The sequence below is a fragment of the Crocuta crocuta genome, unplaced genomic scaffold (assembly GCF_008692635.1).
Source record: "Crocuta crocuta isolate KB4526 unplaced genomic scaffold, BGI_CrCroc_1.0 scaffold7, whole genome shotgun sequence".
In the NCBI taxonomy this organism is placed as follows: Eukaryota; Metazoa; Chordata; class Mammalia; order Carnivora; family Hyaenidae; genus Crocuta; species Crocuta crocuta.
The window spans coordinates 7,480,519-7,502,769 of record NW_027531904.1 but is presented as its reverse complement, the minus strand read 5'-3'; the positions used below and the strand labels follow the sequence as shown (position 1 = coordinate 7,502,769).

Here is a 22,251-nt window from a genome sequence, read left to right as displayed (position 1 = left end):
CGTTCCCGCGCCTGGGGAGCCGCACCCGACTCTGCACCGTTGTGTGGGGTACGCTGTGTGCGCAGTGCTTGTGGAGGACACGAATTACACGAGCGACCAATTATTTTGCGCCAGCATGAGCGGAACTCTGGACAGATTATCTGTCTCATTGATTCCTCACGTCAGCCTTGGGAAGTCTGGGTTCTCTGGGAATCCCATTTTATTATTATTATTATTTTTTTAATGTTTTATGTATTTCTAGGAGAGAGAGACAGCGTGAGCAGGGGAGGGTCAGAGAGAAAGGGAGTCACAGACTGAAACAGGCTCCAGGCTCTGAGCTGGCAGTCAGCACAGAGCCCGACGCGGGGCTCGAACCCACGAACCGCGAGATCATGACCCAAGTGAAAGCCGGACGCTTAACCGACTAAGCCACCCAGGCGCCCCGGAATCCCATTTTATAGATGAGGTCCGAGGCTCAGGGATATTGTGACTGGCCTGGTCCCGGTCACACGGGGGTTAAAATGTGCAACAGACCTGCTCCCAGATCTGCCTCCCTCCGGAGCCTGGGCCCCCTTACCCACCCGGCCGTCTTGAACAGCTGTAAAGTGCTGTGCCCTGTGTGACTTTGTGTCTTTATCATGCAGGTACCAAGATTTCCATGCATTCGACCTCTCGGGAGCCACACGAGTCCTTGAATGGATTGGTGACAAAGGTGATGTGCCCTTGCCTGGCCCTGAAGGAGATGGAATTTTCCTTCTCAGGCTGGGACTCTGAAGCTCAGCCCAGAGGGTCCCAACCTGAACTCCTGGGAATCTGAGGCCTCTTCTTGGGCTTGGAGCAATGTTCACACTCCGTCAGCACTTATATTCATCTTATTAAAGTCAGTCTCTTCCATTCCGCAGTACAAGGCTGCATGCCAATGGCGGAGGAATTTATCTTTGCTTTGGAGGATTTGGTGGCATGTCTAGACACCATTCTATGGCCCAGAATCTTCCTAGCAGTTTGTCACAGCTCCTTCTTTTTCCAGGAGTCTGTGTTGCTGGCTATGAAAGCCGGAAGAAAAATGAGATTCTTCATCTGATACTACCTCTCAGACTTTCTGTCAAAGAAAACCAGGTAACTAGAAATACAAATGCTGAGCATAAGTGTCTACTTTTTTTCGTTTACTTTAAAAAAAAATTTTTTTTAATGTTTATTTATTATTGAGAGACAGAGACAGAGTGCGATCATGAGAGGGGCAGAGAGAGAGAGGGAGACACAGAATCTGAAGCAGGCTCCAGGCTCTGAGCTGTCAGTACAGAGCCTGATGTGGGGCTCGAACCCACAACTGCGAGATCATGACCTGATCCGAAGTCAGACACTTAACTGACTGAGCCACCCAGGCGCCCCTTTTCTTTGTTTATTAAACCTTTAGGGAGTTGCTGTTGTCTACTCGGCATTGCCCTGGATACTAGGAAGAGAAAGGGACAAGCCCTGATCCTCCCCTCTGGTCTGATAGAGGGAGGCACATACGCACGGAGATGGTATACAGAATGTCTGAGATTTACAAGCGCTCCCAGACGAAGAGGGCAGTTTTACTTTATCAAAAATAGATCCAGGGGCACCTGGGTGGCTCAGTCGGTTGAAAGTCTGACTTCAGCTCGGTTCATGATCTCATGGTTGGTGGGTTTGGGCCCCACGTCGGGCTCTGCACTGACAGCATGGAGCCTGCTTCAAATTCTGTCTCCCACTCTCCCTGCCCGTCCCCTGCTCAGGCGCTCAAAAATAAACATTAAAAAAAATTTTTTTTTAAATATATCTAGGGAGCCGTTAGGGTATCGAGAGTGGTAGAATTGTTAAGATAACCTAGGATGACTGTGTAGTGTTTAAGGAATGAAAGCAGATGTCCACAGATAAAACTTTAGGGAATGCATGTAAGGAATGGTTAGAGGAAGATGAACCCACAGCAAACGCTTGGAAGGAATAATATTCTTTGAAGTAGGACGAACATCAGAAAAGGTCAGTGTTTCAGAAGCCACGAGAAGAGAACACGTGAAGAAGAAACGAGGTAGTGGCTGCCCAGCGTTGCTATAAGATCACTCAGACTCCTCTCCTAGGGCAGCCTGGCCTGCTTCCCTGCAGGAAACTTCCTGCCTAGTGCTCTGGATGTCCCCGATCCCCACCACTCAGGCTTGAGCCAGGAGCACGCCCACCCCCTGCTGAGCCTTGATGGGAGACCTTATTTATCTCCTGTGTCCCCCCTGGCTTTTTCCCCTTTCCCTCTGCTTCCAGTTGCTCACGTGGAGATAGTGGAGATAGTGGCTGAGAGCATGAACTTTGGTTAGACAGACCTGGGTGCCGATTCACAACGTAATCCCTGTGTGACCTTAGCAAACTTGTTTCCCTGCCCTGTGCCCTAGTTTTGTCATTTTTCAATGGGGTGATTGTAGTACCTACGTGACAGGATGGTTGTAAGAATTCAGTGGGCTAATGTAGAAGAAGCACTAAACACAGTGTCTGACACAGCTGGATAATTAGTGGCTGTTACATTTTTATTGTTAGAAGAACTGGGGTGCCTGGGTGGCTCCGTAGGTTAAGTGCCTGACTTTGGCTCGGCATGATCTCACGGTTTGCGGGTGGGTTCAAGCCCCGAGTCTGGCTGTCAGCACAGAGCCTGCTTGGGATTCTCTCTCCCTGTCTCTATCTGTCCCTCCCCCACTCTTACTCTCTCTCAAGATCAATAAACTTAAAAAAAAAAAAAAGAACCCACCTAACATCCAGTGGGAGGAGGTGGGGGGCACTGGGGATGGGTTCGTTGGCTGACACACTCCAGCTGTCTTTGATAGAGCTGTTAAGCTCTGTGACTCGTCTAAGAAGGCCTGGTGAGGGGCGCCTGGGTGGCTTAGTCCATTAAGCGTCCGACTTTCGCTTAGGTCATGATCTCGCGGTTCGTGGGTTCGAGCCCCGCGTCGGGCTCTGTGCTGACTGCCAGCTCGGAGCCTGGAGCCTGTTTCAGTCTGTGACTCCCTCTCTCTCTGACCCTCCCCTGCTCATGCTGTCTCTCTCTCTCTCTCCTAGAAATAAATAAAACATTTTAAGAAGGCCTGGTGATGTAGCAAAGGGGCCTGTGAAAGGTTAGGAGGAAGGTTTGGGATGCAGGAAAGAGGGGAAGCTGTGTAGGCGGCTGGGACCAGCATTTACAAGCAGCAGCACACTGCGACCCCGCACGGACAGACCTCTGTTGCCAGCTGAGGGGTTTCCACGGCTTCCTGCCAGGCTGGGATCTGGCCTCTCACCCACACTTCATCTAAAGTTTCCTTGGGGGAGCAGGCTCTCTGACTGGCCGCCCTCTTTGCATTTCAGGGCTTATTCCCAGAAAGAGATTTCAAGGTTTGCCACGGAGGATTTTCGGACACGCCTGTCTTTGACCTGAAGCACGTGCCAGACACTAGGTATGGTCAGCTCTGTGACCCAGCCCCTCCTTTCGGGATGGAGTGGCTAGAAACGTCAGGAGAATCCTGCTTGATCGCCACATCTGCCCCTACCCGCTCAGCACACAGGCGCACACACATCCAGATTCGGAATATAAAAAAAAAAACATCGTTCCGGTAGCTTCGTGTCCCTTGCTGACCTTGGGACGAGTGTACCCCACAGAGCGCAGGAGCTGTTCCAGGGAGGATGGGGCAGAAGGGTGCCCATAGTTTGTCAGAGAGCAGGTGCTTGGTAGTGGGCACTAACAGCCCCGGTCGGCAGGGGTGGCGGCTCTGGGTCAGGGCTGTGTGTTCAGGCACCATGCTGGCATCCCCTCAGGATATCTCAGGCCGTGTGGAAGCCTGGGCTCGGTCCCATGACTCTCCGTGAGCTCTGGGGCTGCCCCTTATCTGTTAAATGGGGGTGACTGGTCTTGATGACCCCGTCCTGCAGGAGAATGTAAGGAGCCCAAGCTGGGGGCGGGGGTGAGTTAGGCGGGGAGCTCCCCACTGTCTGGACTGATACTTCCCATCTGTTTCGAATAGGTTGCTGGTAACCAGTGGTCTTCCAGGCTGTAACCTGCATGTGTGGCAGGTCACAGAGGACAGTGGTGAGTGAATCTGACGTGGTGGGGGCTGGGCCGTAAGAAAGCCTGATACTCGTACACCCCTGCCCCCAATCTAGGCCAATTATGAAGAGTCTCAGAGGCGCCCGGTTGGCTCAGTCGGTTGAGCGTCCGACCTCGGCTCAGGTCGTGATCTCCCAGCGCAGGGCCCACTTTGGCTCCTCTGCCCCCTTCTCGCTGCCCCTCCCCTGCTTGCGCTCTGTCAAAAATTAAACATTAAAAAAAAAAGTTTTCTCGGAGCCAGGTGGGAATGAAAATGCAGTATCTACCTCGAGGGCACAGATGAAGTAGCCACCAGCGCGTGGGGTACAGCTCCCCCGCCGAGCTTGCTGTAGCTCGCGGCGGACTGCGTTCCCCGGCCCGTCGTGGGCAGGACGCCCAGGGAACTGGGCGCCTCTCCCCCAGGCAGCGCCAGGGCAGGGCTAGGGCCGCTCCGGGGAGCTCACCTGCTGGCCGAGGAGGTGGCGGCGGGAGCGAGGGGGCCCCTTCTCTCCAAGGGCATGCTGGTCTCGGGCGTGGGGACTGAGGAGTGAGCAAGAGCCCGGGCTGACCGGTGTCCCTCTTGGCGAGGTCAGTCTGCTCCCTAACCGGGGAGCAGGGGAAGGAGCTGGAGGTGCGGAGCCTGTACCCCCACGCGGGGCAGGGCTCCCTCCGGCCGTGCGTTTGCGGTTCCCGCCCGCAGGCACCGCGAGCTGGCAGCCCTGACCCAGCCCCTTCCATCCTCCCACCTTGGCCAGGGTGGAGGCGTGCCTCGCGGGCACGGAGCCACTGTTGGACGTGGCCCTGCGCCTGTGTGATCCTCTGTCCCCCGGTCCCTGTGCCCCTGGCGTGGATGCCTCCCACAGACTGTCTGGCAGCTGCCGGCTTCTCCCCGAGTTTCATTGGTACAGAGCGGCCGCTGTTGTGCTCATTTGCCTTTCGAAGTCGCTGACTCAGAGGGCTTTGCCTCCGTTGTTTCTTCCTTGTCACTTGTCTGCTGCTGTAGCTGCTGGTTTCTGTCATTTCCTCGTAGTCGTGATGATTTTTTACAGTTTTATTGATATTCACATATTGTAAGTATACAGTTCGGTGACCTGTAGTACATTCAAGAGTTGTGCCGCCGTTACTATAAATCAGTTTTAGGACATTTTCATAACCCCAGGAACACCTGTTGCGCAGTCCCCGTGCCCACAGTGGCCCCAGGCACCCACTAGTCTGCCTCCGCCTTTTCTGAACATGTCCTCTCGATGGGATCATACACTCTGCGGGCTGTTGTGTGCGGCTTCTTTCCCTCAGCGCAGTGCTGTGAGGTCTTCGTGTCACGCCTGGTATGGTACCTGGCACCCCAGACACCGTGTGCGACAGTGGTTGCTTCCTGTGGCTGAATGGTGTTGCGCTGCTAGCCGTCCACTGGTTGGTAGATCTGATACTTGGCTCTTAGGAACACTGCTGCTGAGAACATTCATCTGCAGCCCTCAGTGTGGACATAAGTTTTCATTTCCCTTGGCTAGACAGGAGTGAAATTGCTGGGTCATGTGGTAAATTTATGTCTGATCTTTTTGAGAAACTTTCAGACTGTTTTCCACAATGGCTTCATCATTTACATTTCCCCCAACAGTATATGGAGGTTTCTATTTTTCCATGTCCTCCTCAACTTTTTTTTTTGTCTTTTATTGAAGCCATCCTAATGAGCGTGAAATTGTTTCTCATGGGGGCTTTCATTTACATCTTTTTAATGACTAATAGTATTGAGCATCTTTTCATGTGCTTACTAGCCATTCATATACCTTCTTTGGTGAAATGCCTATTCAGATCTTCATGAGAGAGTTTTATTAGTTTTTCCCCACCCCCAGCAGGCTGAGACGGCATGCTGCCCCAGGCCCTTTGATGTTCTGGTTTCACTGTACATTTAATAGATACTTGCTCAGATTAACCGATAATCTGTACAAAGTAACAGTAATACTAATAAGCATATATATTCCAGGCACTGAACCAAGTACTTTCCATGCGTGATATCATTCAGTTCTCAGAAGTCTGAGACAATGTGTGTCCCAGAGAGGCTAACTTGTTGAAAGTTACAGAGATAGTCACACAAGCTGGCCTTGGGTCTAGTCTAACTTCAGGGTCTGCTCAGAACTGTGTCCGGTGGTAACTATAGTTAGATAATAATAACCGAGCTCAGTACAGGGGTAATGGCCCTGAAAAAAAAGTGGCGGGGTACTTACTGAGCAGCGATGTGGTCCTCGCCTCCATTTTGCTCTGAGCTGGTTCCTGGAGGCAGATCTGTCAATGAAAGGGAAACTTCATAGGGCACCAGGTGGCTCAGTTTGTGGAGTTTGTGACTCTTGATCTTGGGGTGATGAGTTTGAGCCCCACGTTGGGCGTAGAGATTACTTAAACAAAAAAGTGGGAGCTCCTGGGTGGCTCAGTTGGTTAAGCATCCAACTGTTGGCTTCAAGTTAGGTCATGATCTCACGGTTTGTGAGTTTGAGCCCATGCCAGGCTCTGTGCTGGCAGCATGGAGACTGCTGGGATACTCTCTCTCCCTCTCTCTCTGCCCCTATCAGTCTCTCTCACTCTCAAAGTTTTAAAAAGGGAACATTTATGATCGTTATTGTTACTGTTATTTATAGCAGTCGCTAACGTCTCCTCATTCAATCAACAAACCCGCATTGTGCACTTCTGATGTGTCTGGCCAGGGATGCAACACAAGGCACAGCTATAGATGCTTCTTTTTTTCTTGGTGCTCATACTTGATCATATGTTTTCCCCAGTTTTTGATTTACATTTTTGTCTTCATTGAGTGTCAGAGTCCTCTGTACATTCTGCATACAAGTTATTTGCCCAGTAAGTGTTTTGCTAATATTTTCACCCAGTCTGTTACTTGTCTTTACATGTTCTTAAGAGTGTCTTTCAGGGGCACCTGGGTGGCTCAGTCAGTTAAGCATCTGACTTCAGCTCAGGTCATGATCTCACGGTTCGTGGGTTCGAGCCCCGCGTTGGGCTCTGTGCTGACAGCTCGGAGCCTGGAGCCTGCTTCAGATTCTGTGTCTCCCTCTCTCTCTGACCCTCCCCTATTCATGCTGTCTGTCTGTCTCTCTCTTGCTCTCTCTTAGAAATAAATAAAACATTAAAAATTTTTTTAAAAGAAAGTTGCTTAACCATAAATACGAGCATATTTCTGGACTCATGGTTCTGTTCCATTGATCTTTAGGTCTGTCCTTATGCCAGTAACTGGTAGTGATTTCTTTATCTTTTCCTAAAAATAGGCCATGTGGGATGGCACTTGTTTAGATGAGTGGGAGAGGAGTCTCACCAGGCCCATGGGGGCTAATGGCCCAAGTGGCCTTGCTTTGACACTCACATGGGAACAGGAAATCAGAGAAAGACTTATCTTCCCCTAGATATTAGTGCAGAATATTCCGGAGCCTAGGGAAGATTGGCCAGCTGTTTTCCTAGAAGCCTAAAAGCCTAGCGTTATCTAGGTGAATATTCCAGGATCCAGGCTTTGACCCACAACTTTGTTGTCTTAAAAACTGGATAGTGTTACCACGTCCTAAACTAATCTGTTTATAGAGGCAGATGCGCTCACCAGACTCACAAGACTGCCCCGAGTATCCCTAAACATGGAATATTCCAGATGTTTATTTTTTGCCTATAGAAGACCTAACAGACTCAAAAAAACTATGTGATAAATGAAACTGTAACAAGAGGAATCAGCTGAGAAGTTTCCAGATTGTGTTTTTGCAAGCTGTCTTATGCAGAAAGTATAAAACTTGAGAAGGCTCTGCTGGCCAGGCCTCGCTGCCGTCCACGCCCCTGGTGAGCGCCCGAGGCCTCTTCTGTCCCTAGGGCTGGGGAAGCCCAGCCTGGGNGACTCACAAGACTGCCCCGAGTATCCCTAAACATGGAATATTCCAGATGTTTATTTTTTGCCTATAGAAGACCTAACAGACTCAAAAAAACTATGTGATAAATGAAACTGTAACAAGAGGAATCAGCTGAGAAGTTTCCAGATTGTGTTTTTACAAGCTGTCTTATGCAGAAAGTATAAAACTTGAGAAGGCTCTGCTGGCCAGGCCTCGCTGCCGTCCACGCCCCTGGTGAGCGCCCGAGGCCTCTTCTGTCCCTAGGGCTGGGGAAGCCCTTGAGTTGGATGAATACATTTCTAAATGTCTCCGCTGAATTTCACCTGCTGATCCGCCTGGAAGTTCAGTATTCAGTCTGGTGTGGCCCCTTCTGCCCTGGACAGGCCCCAGGGTGTTCTTTGCTCCTGTGGCTGGACAGCCCCTTGTCAGGAACACCACCATCCTTTAGATGTGTTCATCCATTTGCTCAGTATTGCAGGTGTGGGCGCCATTCTGACTCCTTAAGGAGTGTGCCTACCTCTACTCTGACCCACTCTGTGTTGGGTTAATCCTCAGATAACAACCTTCTTTTATCGTCAAGTTCTTGGAGGTGCCTTGCTGTGTCTTTTGCTTTGATTTTCTAGTCCTTTCTCTTTTCCGTTTGGGGCTGGTTTGCTAAATGACGTGTGGATTCCCTGGAGAGCATTTTACCACTGACTATAGAGAGGAGGAGGAGAAAGCCTGCACTTCTTTCTGAATAATTATAAAGCGGTTCTCCAGTCAGGAGGCTCCAAAGCCTTTGTTTCCCCCCACATCTTTGAACTGGGTCCCTGAGGGCTTTCCCGAGGCCGCCTCCTTTCCCCCATCAGAGGACAGCTCACAGAGGACATTCTTCAGTAGGTCCTGGGGAATCTGTTCCAGGCTCCTCCAAAGGTGCAGAAAGAGCAGAGGGCTCACGTGTGGCCCCGGAGAGTCAGGCAGGCTCTCTAGGGGCTGGTTTGGCGCTTCCCCAGGGACAAACTCTGGTCCTGAGGCTCGGCTGTTGTGTCTGCTCCGAGCCTCGCAGCTCCTGTGGAAGGAGTGATTATGTTCAGCCAGTCTGGGCTAAGGCCACCCAGAGTCCACGGACTTGAGGAGCGACATGTAAGGGCCTGGCCCGTACATGGCCCGTGCCCTGCTTGGATGGGAACGACCTCAGGGGGACTTGCTGCCAAATGCTCGCTTGACAAGCCATATCAGCCTTCCCTCTCACACATTCCTTCCTCGTTCTGGCTCTCACCGAGCCCGTAGGATTTAAAGAATAGGTGGGTCTCCATTTGCTTCAGAGAACGTAGAGACCAAGTAATGAGCCCGTCTTGGAGCAAGAAAATACAAAATGGAGAATCCGCATCTCCATTAAGATGTAGATGTGCCGCGAACTAACTATACTGAGCCGAGTGAAATGTGGCCACAGTCCAGCATCAGATGCAGCAGGCCGTGGTGAGGATGAAGCAGGCTGAGCCAAACACAACCGAAATGTCATTCAGCTTGAGGGCAGGCGGGGCTTTCTTCTCTTCAGTGTAACAACGTCACGGACCCTCCTGCCGCGTTGACCTGTGACCATGCCATCCATATCGTAACCACCGGTACCTGCCGGGCTTCAGATCGCTTGAGGTCACAGAACATGTGTCTGAAGAAATACTATGAGATCGTGACCTCTGTACCCGTTATTTTCACCTAAGGTGTAAATGACATCATCAGCATGTTCTTTGCTTTCTTCTATCTTTATTTGTTCTTTGCAAAACTATAAAAAGCCCCACCTGCTTTTGGGGTTTTGATATGGCTGCTCTGATTCATCATCTCCCCTTCGCAGAACTGTGTGTAAGACACATTGGAAAGAGATTAAAGCATTTCTGACAGTTTCAGAAACGGGAGCGTAGCACAGAGTGCTTATGTCTCACACCCTCTCTTGCTAGCTGCCAGCTCCCTTTCTTCCTTGACCTTCTGAAGGTGCGAGGGTAGACTGCTGGCCGGCCCCCTCCTCACGAGGCCTCGAGCATTCCTTCCCATCGTGGATTTCAGCCTCTCTCCTTTCCCCCAGATGTCATTCGGGCTGTCAGCAGCATTGCCATGCAGGAGGCGGAGGAGGGTCTCTGGCCTAGGGTGGCCATCTTCTCTTCGACGGCCCCGGGGGTACTGCACGGGGCGAGGCTCCGCAGTCTGAAGGTTGTGGATCTGGAATCCCAGAAGACCACGTACTCCTCAGGTACCGCAGCAGCTCGGCCCTCGCCGGCCCCTCCTGCCAGCCCCCCTCAGCCGTGTGAGGAACGGAGTCCAGCCACACGTGCCAGGCACTGGGGAAACCACACGGACGTGGGAGCGAGGCGGCCTTGGCCTCGAGGGACTCCCGCGCAGGGGCTGGAGGAGGCAGTCCCGGGGACCGGCACCGAGGTGCCTGGGGCTGGAGGGAAGCTTCCAGAGAAAGGGACCTGTGACCAGCCAGATACTCCTGTGACTCCAGCAGCTTTCCTGTGTCGCTGTCTGTCTTCCAGGCATCGGCGACAACGAGGAGCTGAGCAGCCTTCAGGTGCTGGATGCAGACACCTTCGCCTTCTGCTGCGCCTCGGGCCGCCTGGGGCTCGTCGACATCCGCCAGAAGTGGGCGCCGTCAGAGAACGTCAGCCCCGGGCCCGGGTCTGCTGGAGGGAGGTGGTGTGCTGAAGTTGCGTGCAGACGTGGGGGCCCCGGGCCCAGCATCGCCAGCCTTGGCTCAGACGGGCAGCTGTGTCTCCTCGATCCTCGGGATCTCTGCCACCCCGTGAGCGCGGTGCGGTGCTCCGTGTCTGCACCCAGCCCCGACCCAGAGCTGCTGCGGGTGACTTGGGCGCCAGGCCTGGACAACTGCCTGGCCGTCTCAGGTACTGCTGAGCACCGCTTTGTGTCTGTTACCTGATCCCTCTCTTCCAGGGCACCGCAGCCCCATAATCCATCCGGGCCCAGAGGTGAAAGTTCCAGATTGACTTTCCAGGTGCTTCTGTGGCAGGCCCTTCCCCGTTCTGGCTGCTAAGCTTTCGCATTGGTAGCAGGCCTTTCTTGCCTGGGCGGGAGCTCGGAGCTGAGGTCAGCCGTGAGGCCTGCAGAGAGTAAGGCAGCAACGCAGCCCGGGGCTGCCCCAGGAGGGGGTGGGAGTGCCTCTCAGTCCGCTTGCTTTTCGCTTGCTTTTCGAATGATAGCAGGCCACCGGGTGGTGCGTAGGCTCCTGGATCTGGCTGGCAGCTTCTGGCTGAATAAGGGTGTTAATGAGCACATCTAAAAGCCAGTGCGAAGGATCTATTGAAGGGGAGAGGTTGAAAGAATTGTTGAGAGATTAAGAAAAGGTCCATGATGATGGCAGGATCCAGAAAGCGCAGAAGGAAAGAGCAGAGCTTGGTGGAGGAATTGGCTTTTTGGTAGTGAGAAAACAGCGGGCTGGAGTGAGTGTGGGTCCAGCTAAGTCATGAGGGACGTGAGGGTGCTCCTACTAAAGCCTTCCATTCCCGCCCTCGGGCAGAAGGCAAGGCCACCCGCTGAGAGGGATCAGATGTGGCAGGATTAGAATTTGAGGCAAGCGGAAAAGGTTCGAAAGAGTCTCTTAAGCCTCAGTTCCTTGGATCCCCAGGGAATAAGAGTACCTATTTCATACAATTCTGAGGATTAAAAGAATTCATGTCTAGGATTGGCCTCATGCCTGGCACATAATAGATGAACAGAAATACACCATCACGTGCCCTGAGGAGCCGTCAACTGCCAACACAAGGGCAGAGGATACATGCCCTTCGGTTGGCTTTACGTATCTTTTTGTTTTTTAGAGTAATTTCCACTTGTTGTGGGACTCAAAGTCATGACCTTGAGATCAAAGAGTGAGTTAGATGGTGTACTGACTGAGCCAGCCAAAAGCCCCTGGCCTTAAGCATCTTGTTCTTTGACTTTTCATCCTGTAGCCTGTTTTGGTATGATAGAGCAAACTATAAAAATTATTTTAGGGGTGGGGCGCCTGGGTAGCTCAGCTGGCTCTCAGGTCATGACCTCACAGTTTATGAGTTCGAGCCCCGCATTGGACTCTGTGCTGACATCGTGGAGCCTGCTTGCGATTCTCTCTCTCCCTGTCTCTCTCTGCCCCTCCCACACACTCACTCTCTAAAATAAACTTTAAAAATTACTTTAGGGGCACCTGGCTGATTCAGTCGGTAGAGCATGCAACTCTTGATCTCCGAGTCGTGAGTTCAGGCCCCACATTGGGCATAGAGATAACTTTAAAAAGAAGAAAGAAAAATTACTTTAGAGTTTTAGTGTCAATTCTCTCTTTTCTTGTTCTTCCTCAGGTTTTGATGGGACAGTCCAGGTCTATGATGCCACATCTTGGGACAGAACGGGGGGCCAAGTAGAACCGCTCTTCACCCACAGGGGTCACATCTTCCTAGAAGACGGTCAGAGAGACACCGTGCCGCTGCTCACCACCCACACCTGGCACCCCCACAAGCCGAGGACTTTGTTATCGGCAGCAAGTGACGCCTCTCTGCACGTGTGGGACTGGGTGGAGCGCCACGCGGCCTGCTGACCCCCGCCTCTCCCTGCCTGGGCCTCGAAGAAGGGGAGCCGCTGGAGAGCCAAGGTACTGCCTTAGGACTCAGGTGACCCCAGGCCCCTGTTTACAGCTCAGCGGCCTTGGGCTAATTAACCGGCTCCTCTTAGCCACAGTTTCTTTATGTATAAAATGAGAGTAATAACCGCCTCCCAGGGCTGTGGGGAAAGTTAGAAGTAGTGTATTACAAAATAACTGGTAAGATGCACGGTGCAGTGCGTACTCAGCGGCGACCGTCGCCCCATCCTCCCGCAGCGCTTCTTCCCTGTCTTGTGTCCACAGTATCAGTGAGAACCAGAACAACAGCGGATGTTGTAAACCGGTTTTGTGAACTTTTTTGCAGAACTCAAAACGTATAAAGGCCAGTAAACATGAGAAAAAGAGTTCACCCCAGGGGCACCTGGCTGGTTCAATCAGTTAAGTGTCTGACTTCAGCTCAAGTCATGATCTCACGTCCATGGGTTCGAGCCCCACGTTGGGCTCTGTGCTGACAGCTCGGAGCCTGGAGCTGCTTAAGATTCCGTGTGTCCCTCTCTCTCTGCCCCTCCCCCACTTGTGTGTGTTTGCACTCTCTCTCTCAAAAATAAATAACATTAAAAAAAAAAAAAAAGAGTCAACCCCAGTAGCAATGAAGGAAAGAACAACACAGGACTATGCCCCCCGCCCTTTTTTTTTGCCTACCAAGTTGCCAAATTTAGAACATTATTGCTTTGACAGCTGATAAAGTTTACACAATAACACATGTCAGGAAGCGGGCAGAGCACCAGGGGCATACTTCTAGCCCAGCTGTATGAGAGTCCACTGCTCAGTTGAGCCAAAATTTGTATATCCAGGCTCCTGTTCAGTGATCTGTTAACATTTTCTAATCTTTTACAGTTACAAATAGTGTGAACAGCTTCTGTACCTACGAACAAAATGTCTGTAGGATACATTTCTAAAACTAGGGGTACCTGGGTGGTTCAGTCGGTTAAGCCTCTGACTTGAGCTCAGGTCATGATCTCACAATTTGTGAGTTCAAGCCCCACGTCGGGCTCTATGCTGACAGCTCGGAGCCTGGAACCTGCTTTGGATTTTTTCTCCCTCTCTGTCTGCCCCTCCCCAACTCTCACTCTGTCTCTCTCTCAAAAATAAATAAAACATTTTTAAAAAGTTTGGGGCACATAGTTCTAAGGATGCGGAGAGCCAGGGTGGGGAAACAGGCCTTCTCCCCAGTCCCACCTGCAGCCCCCAAGTTCAGGCAAACTGTCGGGTCCACAATGGAACATGCCTTTGCCAGGGTGGCGCTCCGCCAGACCAGACCCCGCCCTCCCAGGGGAGTCGGCCCAAGAAACATGCCTGTTTGGCCGTCCATAGCAGATAGTAAACTGTCGCCGCATCCCTGTTACATGGAATTTCTCACTTTCACACTTGTGAAAGAAGTTTCAACAATTTTGCTTTTGAAATTAGTTGATTACTAATCACTGGGCTCTGAGTTCTTAGAAAATCACTTTATTGCCCTATAATTCACACACCATACATACAGTTCACACACCGTACAATTCACCCATTGAAAATGTATTACTTAGTAGTTTGGTATGTTATTAATTCTTTAAGATTGTGGGAGGCGCCCGGGTGGCTCAATCCATTAAGCATCTGACTTTGACTCAGGTCATGATGTCACGGTTCGTGAGTTCGAGCACCGCATTGGGTGAGCTTGAGCCCTGCTTTGGGTGAGTCCTGTTTCTCTCTCTCTCCCTCCCTCTCCTTCGGTCTCCCCCTCCTGTCTGCCCCTCACTCACTTGCACCCTCTCTCAAAAAATACGATTGCACAGAGTGAAGTACATCCACAGTGTTGCACAAGCATCACTGCATCTAATTCCAGAACTTTCATCGCCCCGAACAAACTGTGACCATCACGGCTCTGGTTTTCCAGCTGTCGGGGCCGCATACTTGTATTCCTCAGCTCGGGCCGCTGTAACAGAACCCCACAGACTGGGGGGCTCAGGCAACAGAAACTCACTGCTCACAGTTCTGGAGGCTGGACGTCCAAGATCGGGTGGCAGCAACTTTCATCCTGGCGCCTCTTCTCCTGGCTTGTGGGGCCACCGTCTCTGAGCCCATGTGGCCTGTTTGTGTCCCTGCAGAGGGGGCTCTGGTCGCCGTTGCTCTTGGAAGGACACCAGTCCTTTTAGATTAGGGCCCACCCTAATCANCCATGTGGCTGTTTGTGTCCCTGCAGAGGGGGCTCTGGTCGCCGTTGCTCTTGGAAGGACACCAGTCCTTTTAGATTAGGGCCCACCCTTAGGACCTCATTTAACCTTACTTACCTCTCTCTCTTTTTTTAATGTTTCTTTATTTTTGAGAGAGTGCACACACAGGAGGGGCAGAGAGGGAGAGAGAGGATCCCAAGCAGGCTCTGTGCTGTCAGCACCCACCCGGGGCTCGATCTCACGAACCTTGCGATCATGACCTGAGCTGAAATCAAGTGTCAGAAGCTCAACCGACTGAGCTCACCCAGGCGTCCCCTCCTTATTTACCTTTTAAAGGCTTCATCTCCAAATACAGTCACATTGGTGGTTAGTGTTTCAACACAGAAATTTGGGGCAGGGGCACAATTCAGTTCATAGCGCTTAGGAATTCTTTTGAAGTGAGAAAAACCTAATTTTCAAATAAAATGATTTTTTTTTTTTAAACATTAAAGTCGAGGGAACATTACACTTTGGAGTTTAAGATACACAGTTTTGCTCTTTTTCCGGCTGGAACCACGGAGGGTGCCGAAGAGGAAAAAGAAGCTTCCTGCTGTGACAGAAACCCTTAAGAAAAAGCAAAGGAANAAACTATTTAAAAAAAAAAAAGAAAAGAAAAAGCAAAGGAATTTCACAGAGTTGAAGACCAAGTGTCTAAAAAAGAAGTTTGCCCAAAAGATGCTTCAAAAAGCAAGGAGGAAGCTTATTTATGAGAAGGCTAAGCATTACCACAAGGAATACGGGCAGATGTACAGAACTGAGATTCGGATGCCAAGAAAAGCTGGCAACTTCTACGTGCCCACGGAGCCCAAATTGGCATTTGTCATCGGGATCCGAGGTGTCGATGGTGTGAGCCCAAAGGTTCGAAAGGTGTTGCAGCTCCTTGGCACCGTTGTTCAGCTCAACAAAGGCTTCAGCTAACATGCTAAGGATTGTGGAACCATATATAGCGTGCGGGTACCCAAACCTGAAGTCCGTGAATGAATTGATGTACAAGCGGGGTTATGGCAGAATCAACAAGAAGCGCCTTGCCCTCACAGATAACACATTGATTGCTCCATCTGTTGGTAAATACGGCATCATCTGCGTNTACCACAAGGAATACGGGCAGATGTACAGAACTGAGATTCGGATGCCAAGAAAAGCTGGCAACTTCTACGTGCCCACGGAGCCCAAATTGGCATTTGTCATCGGGATCCGAGGTATCGATGGTGTGAGCCCAAAGGTTCGAAAGGTGTTGCAGCTCCTTGGCACCGTTGTTCAGCTCAACAAAGGCTTCAGCTAACATGCTAAGGATTGTGGAACCATATATAGCGTGCGGGTACCCAAACCTGAAGTCCGTGAACGAATTGATCTACAAGCGGGTTATGGCAGAATCAACAAGAAGCGCCTTGCCCTGACAGATAACACATTGCTCCATCTCTTGGTAAATACGGCATCATCTGCGGGAGGACCTGATTCATGAGCTCTACACTGTTGGAAAACGTTTCAAAGAGGCAAACAACTTTTTATAGCCCTTCAAGTTATCTTCTCCACGAGGGGGAATGAAGCAGAAGACCACCCATTTTGTAGAAGGTGGAGATGCTGCAACAGGGAAGACCAGATCAATAGGCTTATTAGAAGAATGAACTAAGGTGTCTACCGTGATTATTTTTGTAATCTAGCCAGTTAATAAATGACTGCTTTCAAATTAAAAAAAAAAATACAGTTTCAAGATGTGATCATTTTTACAGTTTTCTGAAGTCTTCTTTCTAATCACTTCCCCCAAGAGAGCAGATTCTATAGATCTCTTCTCAGCCCTGTTCAATTATGTCACATCAGTAGTTTGAAAGTGGCCATAATGGAAATATTTAACCCCACAGAAATTGGCAAATATTACAGCATTCCACTGTCTAAGCTATATTATTTCACTAAGTAAAAGCAGAAATGAGTCATTTAGAAAATAATAGAGTTAATGCATGAATTGAAAAGCTGCTTCGCTGAAAAATACTGATAAAATGTGTATCAGTCTCCGTCATCAGCCAGCCAGAAAGCCAAGCTCACGCTGAGTAACTTGATTATGGGAATTTAGTTATGAGGTATCTGAAAGAGGATGTGAGGGAAGGTGGGTCCTGAGACATGAGCAGCAGCATGAAGTTACACGGAGGGACGAAGGGGTGGGGGTGGGGGGGCGCAGGTGACCAGAGCTGAACAGTCGGGCCTCCCAGTAAGGAGGGGAGCGCAAGAATCCTGCTGGGGGGGGCTGGGACCGGGGAGCAGGAGCCGTCAGCCGCCCAGCGCCCCGCCTGTGCCAGGCACCACGTGTGACAGGAGCTTGTCAGGAGGGGAGCCCAGAGGGGCGGCCAGCAGGGGTCTGCACCAGCAGCACCGACCGGACAGAACCAGGATGGACCTGAGGACAGAAACCTGGCCCCACATCTAAACTTCTATGAATCTAGCAAGAAAAAGAAAAAAAAAAGAATAAAATAGGACGAAGGTTGTAAAAGAACACTGAACAATTATATGTTAACTTGAAAACCTCAAGATATTGTTAATTTTCTTTTTTATGTTTATTTTTTGAGAGAGCATACGTGGAGGAGGGGCATAAAGAAGGGGACAGAGGATCCGAAGTGGGCTCCGCGCGAACAGTAGCGAGCCTAATGTGGGGCTCGAGCTCACAAATCATGAGATCGTGACATGAGCGGAAGTCAGACGCTCAACCACCCAGGCACCCCAGTACTGTTAATTTTCTTAAAGACACTGATATTTATAAACTACTATTTTAGTAGAAAATTTGAAATTACCCAATACTCAAGAAGGAAAAACTGGGATGCCTGGGTGGCTCAGTTGGTTAAATGTCCCAACTCTTGATCTTGGCTCAGGTCAAGATCTCATGGTTCGTGAGATCAAGCCCCACATCGGGCTCTGCGCTGACAGCACAGAGCCTGCTGGGGATTCTCTCTGTCCCTTTCCCATTCTCTGTCTTTATCTATATATAAATATGTATTTTTTTAAAGTTTAAATAAATGAACATTTAAAAAATAAAATGTTAAAAAAAACTGTTAAAAGAGTAGCACCAAAAAGGATGTTGGGGGTAGGGCAATTTTGTGGGTACATTTTTTTAAACTTTTACTTATTTTCTAATAATTATTTCTGAGAGAGAGAGAGAGAAACAGTGTGAGCAGGGGAGGGACAGAGAGAAGGAGACACAGAATCTGAAGCAGGCTCCAGGCTCTGAGCTGTCAGCACAGAACCCAACACAGGGCTTGAACTCACAAACTGAGATCATGACCTGAGCCGAAGTCCAATGCCACCCAAGTGCCCCCAGATTTTAACTTTTAAAGAACAGCAAGTTCCCATGCTCTAGAGACAGTCTCATTAAAAAACAAAACAAAACTGGGGAACTAGCTGATTCCTTTTAAGGTACTATAATCATATAATACCGTATGTGATCATATATACCACCCCATGGCGTAGAAACCGTGTGTGTCACAGACCCGCACACACAGACACACTTGCTCAGGCTCAGTCATTAACACTAGACAGTGGCCCTCAACACCCACCGGCCCCCACACTCCTTCTGTGAATACCCCTTTACTGTCCTGAAATAAAATTTTACAGGGAAAATGGATTACTTAACAATTTCAAAACCAGTGTAAGTACAAAAGAATATGTGTTTCGATACATAAATGTTCATACTTCCCCAGCAACGTAATCAGATGCTTGCAATGTATGTGAAGTCATTGAGAACAGGACAGCTCCAGGTACGGACCGGTCCAGGTGTGCCGTGTGTGCGCCTCACGCACCAAAGAGTCGATGACATGATTCTTCTGAACTGGTGAAAACCTCTTTGGAAAGTTCTGAACAAAACAATGTACTATTTTCCCTAATTTTTTTTTTTAAGTTTATTTATTTTGAGAGAGAGCATGTGCAGGTACAGGGGAGGAACAGAGAGAGGCAGAGAGAATCCCAGGCAGGCTCCATGCTGTCAGTGAGACAAGGGCTTGATCCCACGCACCGTGAGATCGTGATCTGAGCCGAAATCCAGAGTCAGACACTTAACTGACTGAGCCACCCAGGTGCCTCTATTTTCCCGTTTTATATAGTAGTTGAGGTTGTGGGAAATTTGGATTATATGAAAACCGTGCAAAGCTGTCCTTACATAGATGTGAAAAGTGAAGTTCTAGGCTCATGTAAAAGATTCCCCTCCATCCACTGGTTCTCAAACTTTCGCATATGTCACAATCACCGAGCGACGCGGTTCAGATTGCTAGGCTCCACCGCTGGAATTGCTGACCGGGGTTTAGTGAGAGAGGCAGGCTAGCAGGAGCTCCTTCAACACGCACACACACACACTTGACCTTATGTACCTGGGGGAGCTGGGCCAGCTGTCCCTGTGACGCTGTTGTCTTCACGTCCGCTGCTGGGCCCCGGCCCGTGGACAGGCAGCTGGGAAGGGAAGGTGGATGGGGGGGGGCGGCTGGGACCACCTGCAACGGGCCAATTCTAGCTGTCTCCAGTGTTGATGACGTGGGTCTTCTGCAAGAGGAGCTGACCCCCTTCACCACAGAGCTAAACACACCTGTGGCTGAGGAGTGGGAGAAGCTGAAGACAGCAGCTGCATGCAGATCGGCACCAGCGTGAGCTGCAAAGGCACCTGCGCCGCCGCCCAAGCATGAAAACAAAATGGCAGCTGCTTCACTTCCTCCAAATCTCATCCCAAAATGACTCTTGTGGCTCACTCTACCTGGAAACATACAGGGAAGGGAACTCTGGGGGATGTGGTTCTATCTGACCGAGTCACCACATTATAAAGCCACCTCAAGTTTGGGGGTGCAGCTGGAGAATTTGCATTTATTAGTAGGTTCCCAGGCGATGCTCCTGCCGCACGTGTGTGAGCGACCCTGAGTCCCTGCATGTCTGGCAGCACATCTGTTGTGCAGGACTGTCTCAGCAATCGCATTATGTCTGTGTGGCCCCTGCCACCAAATGCCAGTTGAGCCACCGATTTGTGGGACAACTATAGCTCCTCACCTCCAGTTTCCAGAATGTTCCTTTGGAAACCTACAGTCCCCGGGAAGGAACTCCTGGGGTTCTCAGAAATTCTAGGAAGATGTCCCAGGGAATCCCTAGAGGGACCCAAAGACAACTCATCATTCACACTGACATCAGCACAGGACCCACTCCAGCTCAGCTCTGGGCAAGGAGAGCGGAGACTCAGTAGCACGGAAGGGAGAGAATGTTCAGGAACTGTGTTGGCCTCACAAAAATTCAAGATCTAAGAGAAAGACGAAGCAGCAAAATGGAGAGAAGCAGAAATACAGCAAATGGCCCTGCAGCAAAGGTGAGTAATTCAGCTTGGGGCTGCTGTTGCTCACGCGTGAGGCTGGGTTTCGGGGCAAGGAAAGTATGAGTCCGTGGAAGAAGCCCTGGCCCGGAGCACGGGGCACCTGTGCAGAGGAGAGCAGGGGCGAGAAGGAAACCGCAGCCTGAGACGGGTGGACAGGGAGGGCAAAGAGAGGGAGACAGACAGAGGGCACAGTAAAGTTGGCACGAATGAAGGAGACCCGGACGGTCCCGCCCATACGTCATTGCGGCGACTGGTTATTACGGACGGGTCCGGTCAGCGGGGCTCGCGGCTGTGGGGGGAGGCGGTGGTACTGCAGGTTCTGGTCCTTCCACCGCATCCACTGAGCATCGCACCGCACTGGCTGCCGGGATCGGAGATACAGAGATGTGCAAACCTGGCCCCCCTGGTGGGGGACCTGAAGGAACCACTTGTAGGGGGAGGGGTCGTGTGTTCTGAGGGCACCGAGGGCCGAGTATCCACCCCTGCTTGGTGAGAGCAGGGGTGCACAAGAAAGAGGATATTTGAGTTGTACCCTTCCTTCAGGCCAGGGGGAGCAGCCTGGGAAGCGACACAAGTGAGAAGCGCCACAGGCCCAACCTGAGGGGCAAAGCAGGTTGGACATACGACTGAGAAAATGGGCTGTGGCCAGGCAGTAATGGCCCTGGGTGCCGGCTGGAGAGCGGAGCCTGGAGTGCTGGAGGCTTCCGGGTGAGCAGTTCCAGGCGGTGACCCTGTGCTTGTCTGGACGAGGGGACGTAGGCCTCCTCCAGGCCGCGAGATGTGTGCCCAGATGCCCGCACGTGCGGCAGGCCGTCTTTATATGCTCGTTTATCATTTTGGAGACGTTTCCTCTGTGAAGTATATACCCAGTCAGTGAAGCGGTTTAGATTTTCTGTGCCCAGCACTACCCCGTGGACTTGGGCAGAATGGGTGCCAGGAAGTCAGCAGACACAAAGGACAAATATCTGAACCTGCTTACATGAGGGGCCTGACCCAGGCCAATTCACGGAGACAGAAAGTAGAATCGTGGTTGCTGGGGCTGGGGGGAGGGGAATGGGGAGTTAGTGGTGAGTGGATATACTCTCAGTTTGGGATGATGAAAAAGTTTTGGTGTTGGATGGTGGTGATCATTGCACAGAAATGCAAATGTATTTAATGCCCTGAATTGTACACTTAAACACGATAAAATGATTTGATGTTGTGTATGTTTTACCATAGTTTTTTTTAACCTGAGTTTTAAAATTTTATTTTATTTTTTGAGAGAGGGCGAAAGTGAGCAGGGGGGGGGGAAGAGAGAGAGAGAAGTGGGGTTGCCCAAAATGGGGCTTGAACTCACCCAAGTGCAGGGCTCGAACCCACGAGCCATGAGAACATGACCTGACTGAAGTCAGATGCTTAACGACTTGAGCCATCCAGGCACCCCCCCAGTTTTTTTAATGTTTGTTTATTTTGAGAAAGAGACACAGAGCAGGGGGTGGGGGCGGAGAGAGAGGGAGATAGAGAATCCGAAGCAGGCTCCACGTTGTCAGCGCAGAGCTCCACTTCGGGGTTTGAGCCCAGGAACCATGAGATGGTGACCTGATCTGAAATCAAGAGTTGGACGCTTAACCAACTGGGCAAGCCAGGCGCTCCTGTTTTACCACAATTTTAGAACGTGGATGCCAGGGTCCAGTGCTTGAGAGGCCCAGCGCCATCCAGCCCACCTCTCGCTGTGCCCTTCCCCGTAGGGGATACCTGCAGAATTTTCTGAATATCCTTAAAACAACTGCATTTTATTTTTATTTTTTTGTAGTTTTATTATTTATTTTTGAGATAGAGCATGAGCGGGGGAGGGGCAGAGAGAGAGGGAGACACAGAATCTGAAACAGACTCCAGGCTCTGAGCTGCCAGCACAGAGCCCGACGCTGGGTTTGAACCCACGAACCGCGAGATCATGACCTAAGCTGAAGTCGGATGCTTACCCGACTGAGCCACCCAGGCGCCCCAACAACTGCANTTTTAGACGAGTGTTACAGCCTGTACGCTGGCCAGCATCTCCCAATGTTGGGGGCCGGCCCTGGGGCTGCAGTTGTGGTTGTATGTTTTAAATGATGGCCATGTGTTTGGGGAATCAGACCCCAGAACCAGGAGTGACAGTTCTGCAGATGAGAACATGGGGCACAGAGAGGGGATGTGGCCTGGACGGGAGGGGGGTCACTAAAGGGACCAGCTGTCCC

General features: G+C 50.8%; 1 protein-coding gene and 1 pseudogene across 2 annotated transcripts in view; both read left to right on the top strand.

Annotated features, from left to right (window-relative positions):
- Nucleotides 1–22,251, top strand: part of WDR73 (WD repeat domain 73) — a 62,863-nt gene that overhangs the window by 220 nt on the left and 40,392 nt on the right. For both annotated transcript variants that reach the window (XM_077774338.1, XM_077774337.1), the window contains exons 2-8: nt 624–691; nt 1,007–1,095; nt 3,322–3,410; nt 3,975–4,039; nt 9,962–10,126; nt 10,413–10,778; nt 12,222–12,511. In XM_077774338.1, the coding sequence (XP_077630464.1) occupies nt 624–691; nt 1,007–1,095; nt 3,322–3,410; nt 3,975–4,039; nt 9,962–10,126; nt 10,413–10,778; nt 12,222–12,457 (1,078 nt within the window). In that variant the 3' untranslated portion in view covers nt 12,458–12,511. The remainder of the gene's footprint in view (nt 1–623; nt 692–1,006; nt 1,096–3,321; nt 3,411–3,974; nt 4,040–9,961; nt 10,127–10,412; nt 10,779–12,221; nt 12,512–22,251) is intronic.
- Nucleotides 15,160–18,549, top strand: LOC144240026 (large ribosomal subunit protein uL30 pseudogene; annotated as a pseudogene).